Source organism: Sinocyclocheilus rhinocerous, unplaced genomic scaffold (genome assembly GCF_001515625.1).
Source record: "Sinocyclocheilus rhinocerous isolate Xijiao unplaced genomic scaffold, SAMN03320098_v1.1 scaffold184, whole genome shotgun sequence".
In the NCBI taxonomy this organism is placed as follows: Eukaryota; Metazoa; Chordata; class Actinopteri; order Cypriniformes; family Cyprinidae; genus Sinocyclocheilus; species Sinocyclocheilus rhinocerous.
Window position 1 is genome coordinate 467,658 of NW_015659717.1, and position 15,012 is coordinate 482,669.

Genomic DNA, 15,012 nt, shown 5'->3' on the forward strand with positions numbered 1-15,012 from the left:
GAAAATATACGTGTGGCCACAGGTCATTCATAAAGGATTGTTGTTTGAGCTTTAGTATTGTTTCCAGATTATGACAAATTTGCATTACTTCAGTTGGTTACAGTACTGGAGGAGATTGCTGACTTCACCACAAGAGGTCAGTAGAGCTCAAAGTAGCTTTTTTCCTTTCTATTCTTTTGAGAGGTTTGTAGATGCTCTCAAGTATATTATTCATTGAATCTAATCTAAAATAATTCTTTTTTTTTTTTTGCAATACAGTGACTAAACTAGTGAATATCCTTCTATTTTCATAATACTACAAACTAAGCACCATATGAGCCAACCATTCTATTGATTTTGGGCTGAAATGAAGAAATACGATCTGAAAATACTTCTATATATCTATGTTATATATAGTATATCGGAATACTTTGTGGCATAGAATTCTCTAGTACAGTGCTTATTGCGTTTCTGCACCTGGCAAACTCTTGCTCTGTCCATATAGGGTGGAAAGACAGAGACAAATTAAGGAAGTGAAACTCCCAACCACTTCTGTACAATTATACAAATTTACAAATTTTATTACGGAGTTCTTTATGAAACTATGCAAATTTAAACACACATCATTCATATCATAATTCACTGTCATCTCCTACACACAACCTCACACACAGATAGAACAAAATAAGACACAAAATCCATAAGAAGCATTTACAGTAAGTGCCGGAAGAGTATCAGTCTCTGCAGTGATCATACAGACCCACAGGAAGGGAAAGAAACTGAGGGGGAAGTGCAACATGGGAGGGGCTCACTTACTTTCACCATTCAGCTTTATAAACACAACTATCCATCAGATGAGGGGCTTATATACAGAAGCACAGGCAGAGCTGATGGCGGATCCCACTTGATGTCAATAGCAAATGTGACTGTTTGACTGTATATCAGAGATGAATCATTGAAGTTCAGTTTTGAGTAATGGATCAAGAACAGACTGCATTTTCCACGTTCAGATGCTACCAGTGTTGATGACCTGAAGTCTTCTAAATGCTTAGCTTACACAAGATCGATTTCTGTTTCCTGTAAGTGCACACATTCTCAGCTTTGCCTCAAGGGGCACTAAAGCCAACATTAGCATAAACTGTTTTCTTCAGTGGTCAGTTTTTTTTCTGTCAGGTAAACAGCTGACATGGCAGTAATTTTGAAGAGAATCTGAGCACATCAGTTTAATGGCTCAGTCATCTGAAGGTAATCTGTGTCTGAGAGGATTTGAGAGGACTGCCATTTGCAAGCATGCAGTGGTGTCCAAAACCATAGTGATTAGAGTGCTCAACCATTAGAGTGCTCAATCCCATAATGCACTGCAACAACGAGTGCACGATCTATGTATGCTCAAAGGCTAACCACTAGTAAATACCCATGCACTGTAACGTTAAGTGTCGTGACAAATGAATTCCCGCATCTAATGGCGTACGCTTCCAGCTCACTAGTATTCATTCACTTCTTAAAGTGGACTATATCAGTGGACTAATTTAGGAAATAGTGAATGAGAGTAGAGAGTTATATAAAGGGTATATACATCTCCACTTTGAGTGAATTTAGTATGGCCACAGTAACGCAAAAATGTAATCTTATTGAGGTTTAAGTACTTTCCTATATCCCAAAATAACGCAGCCACAAGTATAAGTCAGTCATTTGTAGATTGATTCCCCTGAAAAATGTAAACATGTTTAAACATTTAGACTACTAGCCTGACATGGCAACAGCTCGACCAATGGTGTGAGCTTGGGGCGGAGCTATGTGTTCGTTTAACGAATGGCAAACAGGAGAAGTGTTTAAGGAAATATAAAAGTGTAAAAAAGTCATTAGTCAGTGGCAAAGAAATGACATTTGTATGACAAGACCGCATGGCTGCCTTGGCCAAATATTTGTGTGTTTTTTTTTTGTATTGCATACTTGTGTATGTTTCTGGCCTAAGTGTTTATTCAGCCTGGGCAAATCTGAACACAACATTTTTGGCTATCCCTTGATGTTGGAGCTGCTGGATCAACTGAAACCGAAGGTATGTTCGAAATGAAATTTGTATGTACTACATCCGCCATGTTGTTTCTGTCACATGACCTACCAGCGTTGCTTCACTGCCATTCATAAATCTTCTCCTGTGGCTTAATGGGATAATAAAGTGTCCATCAAATACACACTTCAGGATCCTGGAGGAAGTAGTAGGTCATCCGGGAACTTTTTGCCTACTGTTTTTTGAAAACTATGATTTCAGGCATATTACTCACCTCACATACTGTTTTTCGCATACTATGTAGTAGGGAAGTATGCGATTTTGCACTTTCAGTGTGCCAATGAGCAGCAGCTACCTTGTGAGAGGAGTGGTTCCTGGTTCCAGTCTGGTTCCTGGTTTAACTTGCTACAGAATAGTTCTGCACAATCATCTTGGATGTAGCCAAACCACATCTGGAAATATAATTTTCTATTTCCAAATGGGACGACTGGGAAAACTACAGTGAGAGACTAAATGAAAATTGCTTGTGGTACCAGTTCATTTGGAGTCTATGACAATGCAGAAATGTGGAGGGTGTATTTATGGGCACTTATGCATCTTATACATCATCGATCATTCTCATGTAAGGCACCAGACCTCAAGCTCAAAGCTTGACCACTAGTATTTCAGAGCTGTCTTTGTGATCCACAGCTCTGCAATGTTAATTCACCTTTTCTTGCTTACGCTCAGCCTTATACACAAAACTGAAGTCAGAAATTCTCCCTGCACTCATACATGAGCTTAACGGTTGCTATTAAATAATCAGAACACTCATACCTTATTAAATTAAGGAAATATGATGCAGGTCATTTTGCATGTGTGTTATTACGATTATGATTGTCCAAAGGATGTATTTCCCTTCTAATCAATATAAAAGACAGAAAATAACAAACGTCATGCATTTGTTTTGTTGCGGAATCAAACTCAGTCAATTGATTCAGTTCAAATAATGTCTGGCTTCAAGAAGAGTCATAAGAGTCAAGTTCAGGATGATTCACATTGAGGCAAAGCTGGATTAGTTGAGACGTTGTCCGAACTAATATTAGGATGTTTAAAGATGATTCTCTGAGCAGAAGAAGGTCCTGATTCCCATCATCTCCTGGATGATTCAATCTGAGCTATGCCGCAAAATAACTAGATTAAGCCCTTGATGAAGCCAGTGTCCAAGTGGACGATGAGTATGCGGAGGAAGGACATCTCTTTCCGTGTGTTTTCAAAGATGATTCGAGGATCGTCAGACTGACAGCGCAGGCAGTTTGGAGCCATGACCATCGCCAAATTATTCACGTCCATCTTAGTCCTACTCACATTCACCGGCTGAGCAAAGACCTGGCATAAGAGAAAGACAGAGCGTTGAAATCGGTGTTGTTATTGTGTATGGCACCGCAGGGTTGTGTTCAAATGGCATTACCTGTAAGAAGTTGATGAAGTAGCAGAGCACGAGTCTGTTGAGCTCCGGGAGCGACTGAACCACACTGATGGCTGCATCAGGATCTTCATAGTGACTGATGCACTGCTTATAGAAGCTCTGAGGAATCACCGGCTCCTCCAGCTCTCTGTACCACAACTTCAACAGAGACGCTGACACAGAGAAAGAGAGAGAAACCTTACATTCCTGTCCTGCTTGTCCATATTTTATAGGAATTCGGTAATATTCACACAAATATATGCACTTATATTATAGTATATACATCTTTAAGTAGAGAGAATATGTTTTTGGATGCAAACAAAAAGTTACTGAGAATGATTGTTCTGTCTTAAAGACCATATTAAATGGTCTGATGAACAATTTTATTTTCTTCCTACAGAAATATTGTTGTAGCACAAAAAAAAATCAACAAACTTAATTGTATTTACATTTCAAAGCAAAACTCTAAATTGCTACTTTCTATTAATAATCAATGACAAATGTTATTAGTGTGAGTGGATTGTAGTCATTCTAGAGAGTATTTGAAAAATGTGTCCAATATTTGAGGTTCCCGGCTCAAATTTTTGATTTTGCTAATATTTTTTCTTAAGAAAGATAAACATGTATAGTGATGAAAGCCAAAATATTAGATGTCATGGATGAATATTTATTGAGTAATCCACTTTTTTGTAGAGGGGGGTCAAAATGGCAGTTTTCACCTGAGATTCAGAGCCAATTTACTGGGGGGTAAAAATGACGTCAGAAAGATGGCAGCATCATAATGTTATTTTTACACAGAGATTGGTAGGTCTGTTAGTAAAATCTGTTGACTTTAGCAATCTTTGTTGCATTATGTGTTAATGGTGACCATTTCAAAATGGGGAAACAGCACTTTTCAAGTTTATTCTCCAAAGTTTGCAGGCCTGTAACTCAAAAAGTATTAAAGATATCTTAATTCCCTTTTTAGATATTGGGTCTTAACAAACTTTCCTTTTGGCATCTTCATTTGTAAGGCCCTATATGGTTTGGTTCCAGAGACATTTGGATCTCAATATGGCTACAGGGGTAAATCATCAAATTGTACACATCAATGGTCAAAAACAAAATGTGGGTCACTTTGCAAAAATATGATACTTCTTTTGTTTAAAAAAAGGAATGTCTGAAGAACAAATAATGTTGAAACTAGAGATGTATCTTGTTTCTTTCTGTCAAAACAACTGCATTGAACATGCCTGTCTGAGTGCCATAAATATTATTTTTCCAAAGTTTGTGTGCCTATAACTCAAGAAGTATTAAAGATATTGCCATATGATTTTAGATTCTAGTTCTTAATACAATTTTCTTTTGGAATCTTCATTTTCAAGGCCCTACATCATTTAATCCCAAAGATATAGGGAACTCAATGAGGCTCCATTTTCAGATAGTTGAATATTACCCATTTTCAGCGGTTGAAAACCAAATGTTGGTCACTTTGTATTCAGCTGATACTTACTGTATTTAAAGCGGAATATCTGAAGAATAAGTAATGCTGAAACTAGATATGTACCTTGTTTCCCTCTATCAAAACAATATGTATAGAACATGCCTGTCGGAGTGCTAAAAATGCACTGAAACGGACAAGCTGAGGACCATTACCTTTCTCTCAGTAGTCTATTCATAAGATTCTATATTTGAATTAGTTTCAGGGATATTTTGAAGAAGGGATTTTGTTCATTTTAACCGCTTCTGAAGCTACCAATAGTTCAGATATGCAGTATTGTAACATGATTGAAACACATCCCACACCTCATAGGGAAAAGTGGTTGCTTTCATTGCATTCACATCAATAAACCAAGATTTGCCTAACCTGGATTAATTACTAGAATTTCTTTTTCTTTTTTTATTGTTATATAATGTGAAGCATAGATCAAGTAGTATCTACTTGTAAATGGCATATTTGGCAGAATCACTGATAGTACCTCAAACATTTAAGGTCTTTCTCACTTGAAATAATTAACTCTGGGTAACACTAAACCCCAGGTAAATGGGATCTGGGTAATCTTATTGTACATTTCACACTGTTCATACTTTACCTAGAGTTAACAATTAATCCTGGTCATTCATAATCTGACGTATCATACTGTACATTCCTAGACCCTGGGTTACTGTTATTATTTGCATATTTGACAGTGTCAACAGTGATGACTAGATAAACACTAAACCACATTTCATTTTTGACAATTGAAAATCGGTAGGATACTACAATTTGGACATGGAGCTGCAGTGAGATCCCAATATCTCTGGGATTATACCATTCAGGGCCTTAAAAATGAAGATTCCAAAAGAAAAGTTTCTTAGGAACCAGAAATCATATTAAGATTTGTTCATATTAACTGTAGTACTAGAGTTACATGCAGGCAAATTTTGGAAAAAATAAAATTTATGATACTCAAACAGGTACAGTATGTTCTAAACAACAGTTTTGATAGATTGAAACAAGGTACATATCTAGTTTCAGCATTACTTATTCTTCAGATATTCCGCTTTAAATACAATAAGTATCAGCTGTATACAAAGTGACCAACATTTGGTTTTCAAGCGCTGAAAATGGGTAATATTCAACAATCTGAAAATGGAGCCTCATTGAGATCCCCATATCTCTGGGACTGAATGATGTAGGGCCTTAAAAATGAAGATTCCAAAAGAGAAGTTTATTAAGAACTAAAATCATATGGCAATATCTATAATACTTCTTGAGTTATACTAGGCACCCAAACTTTGCAAAAATAATATTTATGGCACTCAGACAGGCATGTTCAATGCAGTTGTTTTGACAGAAAGAAACGAGATACATCTCTAGTTTCAACATTATTTGTTCTTCAGACATTCCTCTCTAAAAGAAAAGTATCATATTTTTGCAACATGACCCACGTTTGGTTTTTGACCATTGAAAATGTGTACAATTTGATGATTTACCCCTGGAGTCATATTGAGATCCAAATATCTCTGGAACCAAACCATATAGGGCCTTACAAATGAAGATGCCAAAAGGAAAGTTTGTTAAGACCCAATATCTAAAAGGGCATTAAGATCTCTTTAATACTTTTTGAGTTACAGGCCTGCAAACTTTGGAGAATAAACTTGAAAAGTGCGGTTTCCCCATTTTTGAATGGTCACCATTGACACATAATGCAACAAAGATTGCTAAAGTCAACAGATTTTACTAACAGACCTACCAATCTCTGTGTAAAAATAACATTATGATGCTGCCATCTTTCTGACGTCATTTTTACCCCCCAGTAAACTGTCTCTGAATCTCAGGTGAAAACTGCCATTTTGACCCCCCTCTACAAAAAAGTGGATTACTCAATAAATATTCATCCATGACATCTAATACGTTGGCTTTCATAACTATACATGTTTATCTTTCTGCTATAATTCATTTTGTCATCTTTTAGCAGTATAATAGATGATAAAAACTAAACCTAACAGGCAAGGACTGAACAGCCAATATTTTTTGTCTGCTGAAAATTTGTGGAAAGACATTTTCAGTATTTTGTAGACTGAACAATTATCTCCCAGCTACAACAATCAACAGAAACTAAAAACATTAAATACGATGCTGCGCATGAGGTCAGAGTATTTAAATGAATAAATTATGAATATTAATTATTATTATTATTATTATTATAATTATATTAATATTTTAAGTTAACACATATTTAAAATAATCTAACTCTAATCCCCCCCTCCCCAATAAAATCAAGATGTAAACAAATTTTTCCACATCACTAACAATTGTTTTTAATAATAATAATAATAAAAAAAAAGCTTCTGGAATCACAAAATGCATTTAATAGAATAGCCCTGGCTTCTGCTAATACATTTCTGCAGTTTTGTCATAACTATAGCAGAAATACTGTAGCCTAAATATATTCGGGGATATAATGTCAGACAACGGGGGGCCTTCAAGTCCAGAAGGTTGAAAACCTCTGGTCTAAAGGTCTCACTTTCTCCATGTAAGGGCTGTTTGAGATATAAATGTGAATGTTTGATATTCTCACCAGGGACATTGGGATCAGAGAGGTTGTCTGGAAGTTTCCACTGGTCCACCTGTAGCTTGAGAGCATTCACCTCATCAATATCCCCCGGTACTCTACAAAATGAAGACAACAGCTTCAGCCAAGCCTGCTTATGATACACATATACGTCTGTTTCTGAAAGCTATTTACCTCTTTTAATAACCATAAGTGTTTGGACACTTCAGTAGCACTAAGAACCCTGTCCTAAATGCTGCCCTCAGCCCTTGCGCTCCACACTTTGACTACACTGTAGCCACATCAAGTGAACCATGTGGGACCCAGCTAAGAATAGTGTGCTGGATTATTTGACCACAAGGTGGAGCCAATGTGACAGGCTTAAGATGGCATGAAAGAGCCGTGATGCACAGGATTGAAAGAAAACATGTCCCTGTTAAATAGGGTTGCCAACCGTCCCATATTAGCCGAGACGTCCTGTATATTGGGCTTAATTTATATGTCCCGTACGTGACCTCCCTTGTCCTGTTTCTTGACTGCTAACCACTGACTGATCACAGCAAGCGGCGCTCATGCTAACGCCAATTCCGTCCGTGTTTTGACTTCAGTAAATCAGTTTTGGCAAATACAAACAACGTGATTATTTTTCATGAGTCCAACATCCAGCTGCGCAAGAAAACGTGCAACCTGAGACCTGATCAATAAGGGGAAGCCGTCTTTCACTTTTGTAATGTAAAATAGAGAAAAACAATTTTTCATAACTAATAGCTTATTCTTAACCTTAGACCTTATTCTTGAAATACAAAATGACCAATAAAAAGTGTCAAGCAACAAAAGCAGCCCATATTAAATCTATAAATCGTCTTTAATTGAAAAATACGCATTTTCATATTGTAATAGGCCTGCTGTGTGTGTGTGTGTGTGTGTGTGTGTGTGTGTGTGTATATATATATATATATATATATATATATATATTAGGCAATGCGCCTGAACACACCTCTTTTTTAGACCAGCACGCCCAAATGCATTTGCTATTTAAACAACGTGGCGCAGGACAGGAAAATGAGAACTGCGTTGGGCTGAAACTAGCAAAAACACTTGCGCCAGGTGTATGATAGGGCCCTAAGTATCAAAATATTAGACACCTTAAAAACCTGAATAAATAGTAAATAAACATTTTATAACAAAAAGTGCAAAGTAACAAGTAGATACAAGCTGTACACTCACTACTTTACATTGTAGCAAAGTGTCATTTCTTCAGTGTTGTCACATGAAAAGATATAATAAAATATTTACAAAAATGTGAGGGGTGTACTCACTTCTGTGAGATACTGTATATATTAGTGCTGTCAAACAATTAATCGCATCCAAACAAAAAGTTTTTGTTTACATAATATGTGAGTGTGTACTGTGTGTTTATGTATATAAAAAGAAAATATATGCATGTATATATTTAAGAAAAATATGTTATGTTTATATATTTGTTTTACTGATAATCAGGGTCGTCTTATATTCGGGCCAATACGGTAATTTTATGGATGATGAAGAAGGGATGAGAAAGTAAAAACTTCATACTTCAGGATGGCTATGTAGTTTAGTAATTAGCGGAGTTTGAATTACATTATAATGTGCTACATATGAGACACTTAACACCATGATAATTCATAAGATTCTCTGTCTATGTCCCACCTGAAGATGCCCTCCGTCTGGGCTCCACCCAGGGCCAGCACATACTGAGAGAGCTGCACCTGCACCCAGGGCAGTTTCCTCTCGGGGAAGAGCTCACTCTGCCTCTCCATGATCTCCTCCAGAGCGCTGTCGAACAGAGACGGGGTCACGATGGCGTTCCGACCGTGATCAATCTCCTCCAAAGTGGGCTTCCTCAGACCCTACAGATGAAACAAATATTGTACATACTTGTCACTTGTCACTGCAATTTGACTAAAAGAACTAATAAAATGTAGTGATATCAAATTTATATAGACTCAATGAACAATATAACTTATCAGTTTCGTACTTCGTAAGTTTGGGGTTGGTAAGATTTTTAAAATCTTTTAAAGAAATCAGCATTTATCTGAGCAAAATACAGTAAAAACAGTAATACTAAGAAATATTGTTACACATTTAAAATAACTTTCTAATTTAATATATTTTAAAATGTAATTTATTCCTGTGAATTTTCAGCATCATTACTCCAGTCTTCAGTGACACATGATCCTTCAGAAATTATTCTGATATGTTGATTTGTTTCTCAGGAAACATTTATTGTCAATGTTGAACAGTTCTGCTGCATAATATTTCTGTGTAAACCACGATACTTTTTATTTTCAGGATGATTTAATGAACGAATGAATGAAAGTTCAAAGTAACAGCATTTATTTGAAAAATAATATTTTTTGTATACAATGCAAGTCTTTATATTCACTTTTGATCAAATTAATGCATCCTTGCTGAATATAAGTATTAATTTCTTTAAAAAAAAAAAAAAATCCTAACTTGAACTTGATTTGATCCTTTTTTTCTTAGTATCAGCCCAATGTTGTATATTTAATTGTAACTTTTATTTTTACACTTAAATCACATTTGCTGTCATTCACTTAAGGTTAATTACTCATTAATAATTTATTAACACTGTTAAATGTAATCTTTTTAGTTATAAATGTTATGATGCCTAAATTCACTTGTAGTGCTTAAAACAAATGATTTTAGTTTTTAAAGTATTATATATATATATATTTATTCAGACAAACTAGTAATTATTTTAATATTGAGTATTTATCAGTTATCAGTCATAAAATTTATATAATTATCAGCTTATTGGCATTGACCAGAATGTTCAAAAATACTTTTCTAGAGTATTTTGTTTTCTGGAACTTTTGTTATTTTTGGAACTTGACAGTCTGTGGTCATCGTATGCATCCTTTGCATAGAATACAAAGAAAGACAAACATGAGAATGAATGATGACAATCCTCATTTTTGTCTGAAATATTCCAGTACGAAACAGAATTAAGTTTTGAATATCAACCCTCCACTGACACATGAAACATCTGTTGATTGGACTGGGTTTCCCTCATAACTATGTGGAACAGACGGACACTATCTCAGCTGTAACACAATATGAAAGATCAGCGCTGAGCGGGATAATACGTAGCTGTGTGGTGCGGAGGTAAAAATAGCCCACCCAGTAAAAACGCTGGAGACAGAGGTGGGATGGCTGATTACAGGGTGGGACTGGTGAAAGGACAAATAGGGAGGGGAAACAGCTTCTGCTAGTGCCAGTGCCGTTAGCAGTGAAGCGTGTGTGCATGGACGAGTCTTACACAGGGGCCTGGGGGGTTGTTGTAACCTTTTCTTCTTAGTTTGGGTTAGTGGATTAGTAATTCTCATGGAGTGCTCCTAAAGGCCCGGTGCTGTGATTGCTCACAGATGTGACCAATTTTAGACTGCTGCACCATATACTGCTTCTGTTGACCATTCGGAGACTCCTGGGTACGATCTAACAGCGGTGCCGGCATCTATAAATAAACAATACTCCCAGGAAAAACTCTTTTTAATTATATTTGACATCACATGATGGAATCATGCAAATTCTACGTGTCTGGTTAAACCAGGTTAGGAGTCACTGAGCATGTTACGAGTCGATGCTGCAATCAAGAACTGATGAAGAACCATAGCCTGCCTATTAAAATTAAACACAGCTGGATTCAGATCTGAGCTGTGGAGCAATGCGTGTTTTTTAGAGTTAAAAATTTGATATGACAAGCTGAGAATTATTTTTATGCGATTAAATGTCCGATATTAAGTGATAGTTCACCCAAAAAATGAATAGTCTGTCACCATTTACTCACCCTCAAGTTGTTCCAAATCTGTATGAGTTTATTTCTTCTGTTGAACATAAAAGAAGATATTTTGAAGAATGTGTGTAACCAAACAATTGCTGAGTAAAATGCAATTGAAGTCAACATTCTTCGAAATATCTTTTGTGTTGAACAGAAGAAAAACTTGTACAGGTTTGGAATGACATAAGGGTAAGTAAATGAGAGAATTTGATAATCTATCCCTTTATAATATATTGTCTAAATAAATAAAATAAACACTAAAAACTAAAATCAATAATTTTAAATGCTGCAAGTGAAATTAGGCATTACATTATAATGTATGTATTAAAAAAATGATATTAATTTAGAGATTAGCTAAAGATTACCTTTAAGAGAGTTATTAGTAATTATTTGATTATTTGCAGATTTACTGTAAGTGAAAGTTAATTGCCAGTAGTTGTAATTTAAAACTAAAACTAATACGGAAATGTGCAGTACAATTAAATAAATCTAACATCTACTGATATCAACTGACATCTACTGATATTATTATTATTATAAAATCCATAATAATAAATTAAATCCATAAAAAAAAAAATTTAAAAAATCTATCATAAAAAACCTCTTACCTTCTTGCCCCCAGTAATGGCCACTTTTTGCAGCTTACGGTAGCAGTACTTTGCGTAAGTGCTGATGGAGAGACCTGTCAAAGGCAATTAATATGCAGTATTACTGACCAATGACAGAACTCTGAAAGGAAATGACATAATTGACCACTGAGTGACCCAATGTAAGTTTGTTTTCTGGTCAAATCTGCAATTCAAAGGCCTTAAGGAGAAACACAGTTTGGCTTGTGAATGAGCCTTGTGACTTGTATCAAAGTCCTAAGCATAAAATTCTTTCCTAAGGGATTTATCAATAAAGAAGTCTTTAGAAACAAAGCCAATCCACTCCACTCATTTTCTATGGTTTCAGAGTTCATGGCCGAACATGTTATGAAAGAGAAAGGTTTTGGGTGACAGGGGCGTAATAGGATTTTGCAGGCATTCCAACAGTTGGAGATGGAAATAACACAAACAACAACATTTGACAGCACGGTCAGAAAAAATACATTTGCTTAACCGATCAAGTTAAAAACATGAGATCAAACACAGAAGGTCACACAAAGACAAAGACCGATGAGGTGCTGTGCAAGTAGCTACTCGCCAATCCAGAACTTGACAGGGCTTCTTCTTTTTACTCAAAACCAACTTCAGTGACTCATATGCATATAAGTGTTTTCCAGCAGCTGAAAACTGAAACCCTCACTCTTGCTAAGCATGACTGCTCAACGTCCTGCTGGGAGAATGCTGGAAGTGAACATTTCGAGTGAGATGTGAACGTTTCCTCACAGCTACAAGGTACATGAGGCGTGAAGTTTAACTGTTACAAGAAAAACTGGCGGGAAAGCAGCGTTTAAAGTACTAATGGAACCTGTCATCCACGCTCCGCTAGATGAAATATCGCTCACACTGATATTAAAGTGAAAGCGATACAGCTACTAGTGACTCTGGCTAATACGCACTGACCTCTAAGACTTACACTGCAGTGCGAGGCGCTATCTGTTTCATTAAACTCACTCTCACAGCACTTCCCTCCCTTGTTTCTTCTTGGGAACGTGACTCATTCTTTGGCTGAACAACCTTACGTGGTTACACGGGTCTGAAAGAGATTTACAGCGAACAGGTGACTGAGGTTTGACTGGCCTGAACTGAAGCCTGAGAGACAGTAAGAACAGACACAGAGAGGCTTCAGGGCTCTTCACAGCAATTACTCACACGTTCAGACAAACATACGGACGGGAAGAGGGAGTAACAGTTTTATATGGGACAAATGTTGACGATAAGAATCTAAAAAGACAAAATGCTCAGTCAAACAAGCTCACTATGAAAACAAAAATAGCATTCTTTCTTCACCGTAGCAGCTGAAATAACTTGAAACAACTCTGCAAAGTTTAAAAAACCTCACACGAGACCGTTGAATGATTGTCCAAACATAAAGCTAAGTTTTCATGATTAATATGATGGATTATGCAGTCAAATGAAGCAGGCATATCTATAACATTTGCATGCTGAGGTACTGGAGAAACCGTCTGAATGTGTCTTGTAGTAACTCATCATCAAATCTGGAGAAAGGATATTCAGTGTACGATTTACTTTGAAGATTTTTACTCAGAAATTGCTAGTAAATTCCACAGAAATGGCAAGTGATGTACTTTTAACTAAAAACTAGTCCATATGTAGACAAATTAGTTTTTTTTTTTTTTTTCAGTTAATGGTCTGAACAAAACCCTCATAAAACAGATAAACGCACACAGTCGTCAAAGTTTCCCAATATCAGACCTGACAGGAACAGGTGGTTCTGTATGAGACTGTCTACTGCCATCAGGCACAGTCTGTGAATCACGAAGACGATGAGATTTATAGCTTTTGTTTTGATGACTCTTGTGTGTATGAAGCTGTAAACTCATGTTAGATGAGCAGGTCAGATATTTCACAAGAGTCTGCCTCACTTCTCACTTCTGGCTTCTATTCTCTAGTTTCCCTTTGACATTTTTATTCTTACCTTTCCTGATGTGTGAACCTCTTCCCTCCATCTTTTTATCAGTCATCATACCTCTATCACTATGTATTATAGAGGTTTGTGACCAAAATCAGTGAATTTATAACATGGGAATGATACACCATTCAAATGTTTGGGGTCTGTATGATTCCTTTGAAAGAAATTAATAATTTTATTCAGCAAGGATGCATTAAATTGATCAAAAGTGACAAGGATATTCATAATGTTACAAAAGATTTCTATTTAAAAAAATGCTGTTCTTTCAAACTTTCTATCCATCAAAAGTATCCTGAACAACTCATGTAATCTAACTCAATCTGACCTAATGACATCATTATCACATGGCACAGCTGATTGGTTCTCTCCTGTATCGGTAGCCAATGAGCTCGCTGCTCAACATTCAAATATATGACTAGTGCTTGCCGTAGCAGTTGCAGCTTGCTTCAGAAACGCTCCACCTTCCCCAGCTCCACCCGTATAGATCTGCTACGAGGTGATTCCTGTACGCTATATGGGGGTAATTTCATGTATGTTATATTTGCAGCAGCAATATTTCTTACATGCTCACAGCAGCATGTTGTGGATGTATTGGCAGTGTATTAGCAAGTCTCGGTACTTGCTCTGCCGCAGCAGCAGCAGCAGCGTAGAAGATCTATTCCACCAAGACCAAATACATTAACATTGTCATGTACATTACCTGTCATGAGAGTTGTCATGACAGAAATATAAATATAAATATAAATATATATATACCTGTTTTTATACCATCATACAGTACTGCTAATTTATTGGACTTATTCCTTTCTTTCATCACCCATCTTCTTGGACTCATTTGTGAATGTGTGTTGCATCTTATCCTACAGTTAAACACACTTTTATCATCGGCCTCTTAAAGATAAAGAATGACAGTTTGAACGCTTCAGCAGTTACCATAAGAAATGAAACGAGCTGATATGAGGGCTGTTTTGCATACAAATAGTGCCAGTGTTGTAACGGCGGTCCTTTGAGCCCATACAGGTTTTTTTCCCCCCACAATGTACCTCTAACAGGAGGCAGGAGTAGGTCACACCCCGACAAAACATCCTGAAACAAGAGCGAGAGAGTAAAAGAGCCTTACAAAAAAAGAAAACAGTGCCAC

General features: G+C 36.5%; 1 protein-coding gene across 4 annotated transcripts in view; it reads right to left on the reverse strand.

Annotated features, from left to right (window-relative positions):
- Positions 1-563: 563 nt before the first annotated feature.
- LOC107724193 (rho GTPase-activating protein 39-like) overlaps positions 564-15,012 on the reverse strand; it is a 95,038-nt gene continuing 80,589 nt past the window's right edge. For 3 of the 4 annotated variants that reach the window (XM_016533012.1, XM_016533010.1, XM_016533013.1), the window contains 5 exons: positions 11,903-11,976; positions 9,143-9,342; positions 7,481-7,572; positions 3,441-3,610; positions 564-3,358 (listed from right to left, as the gene is read on the reverse strand). In XM_016533012.1, coding sequence (XP_016388498.1) covers positions 3,164-3,358; positions 3,441-3,610; positions 7,481-7,572; positions 9,143-9,342; positions 11,903-11,976 — 731 coding nt within the window. In that variant the 3' untranslated portion in view covers positions 564-3,163. The remainder of the gene's footprint in view (positions 3,359-3,440; positions 3,611-7,480; positions 7,573-9,142; positions 9,343-11,902; positions 11,977-15,012) is intronic. The other variant, XM_016533011.1, reaches the window with a different exon arrangement.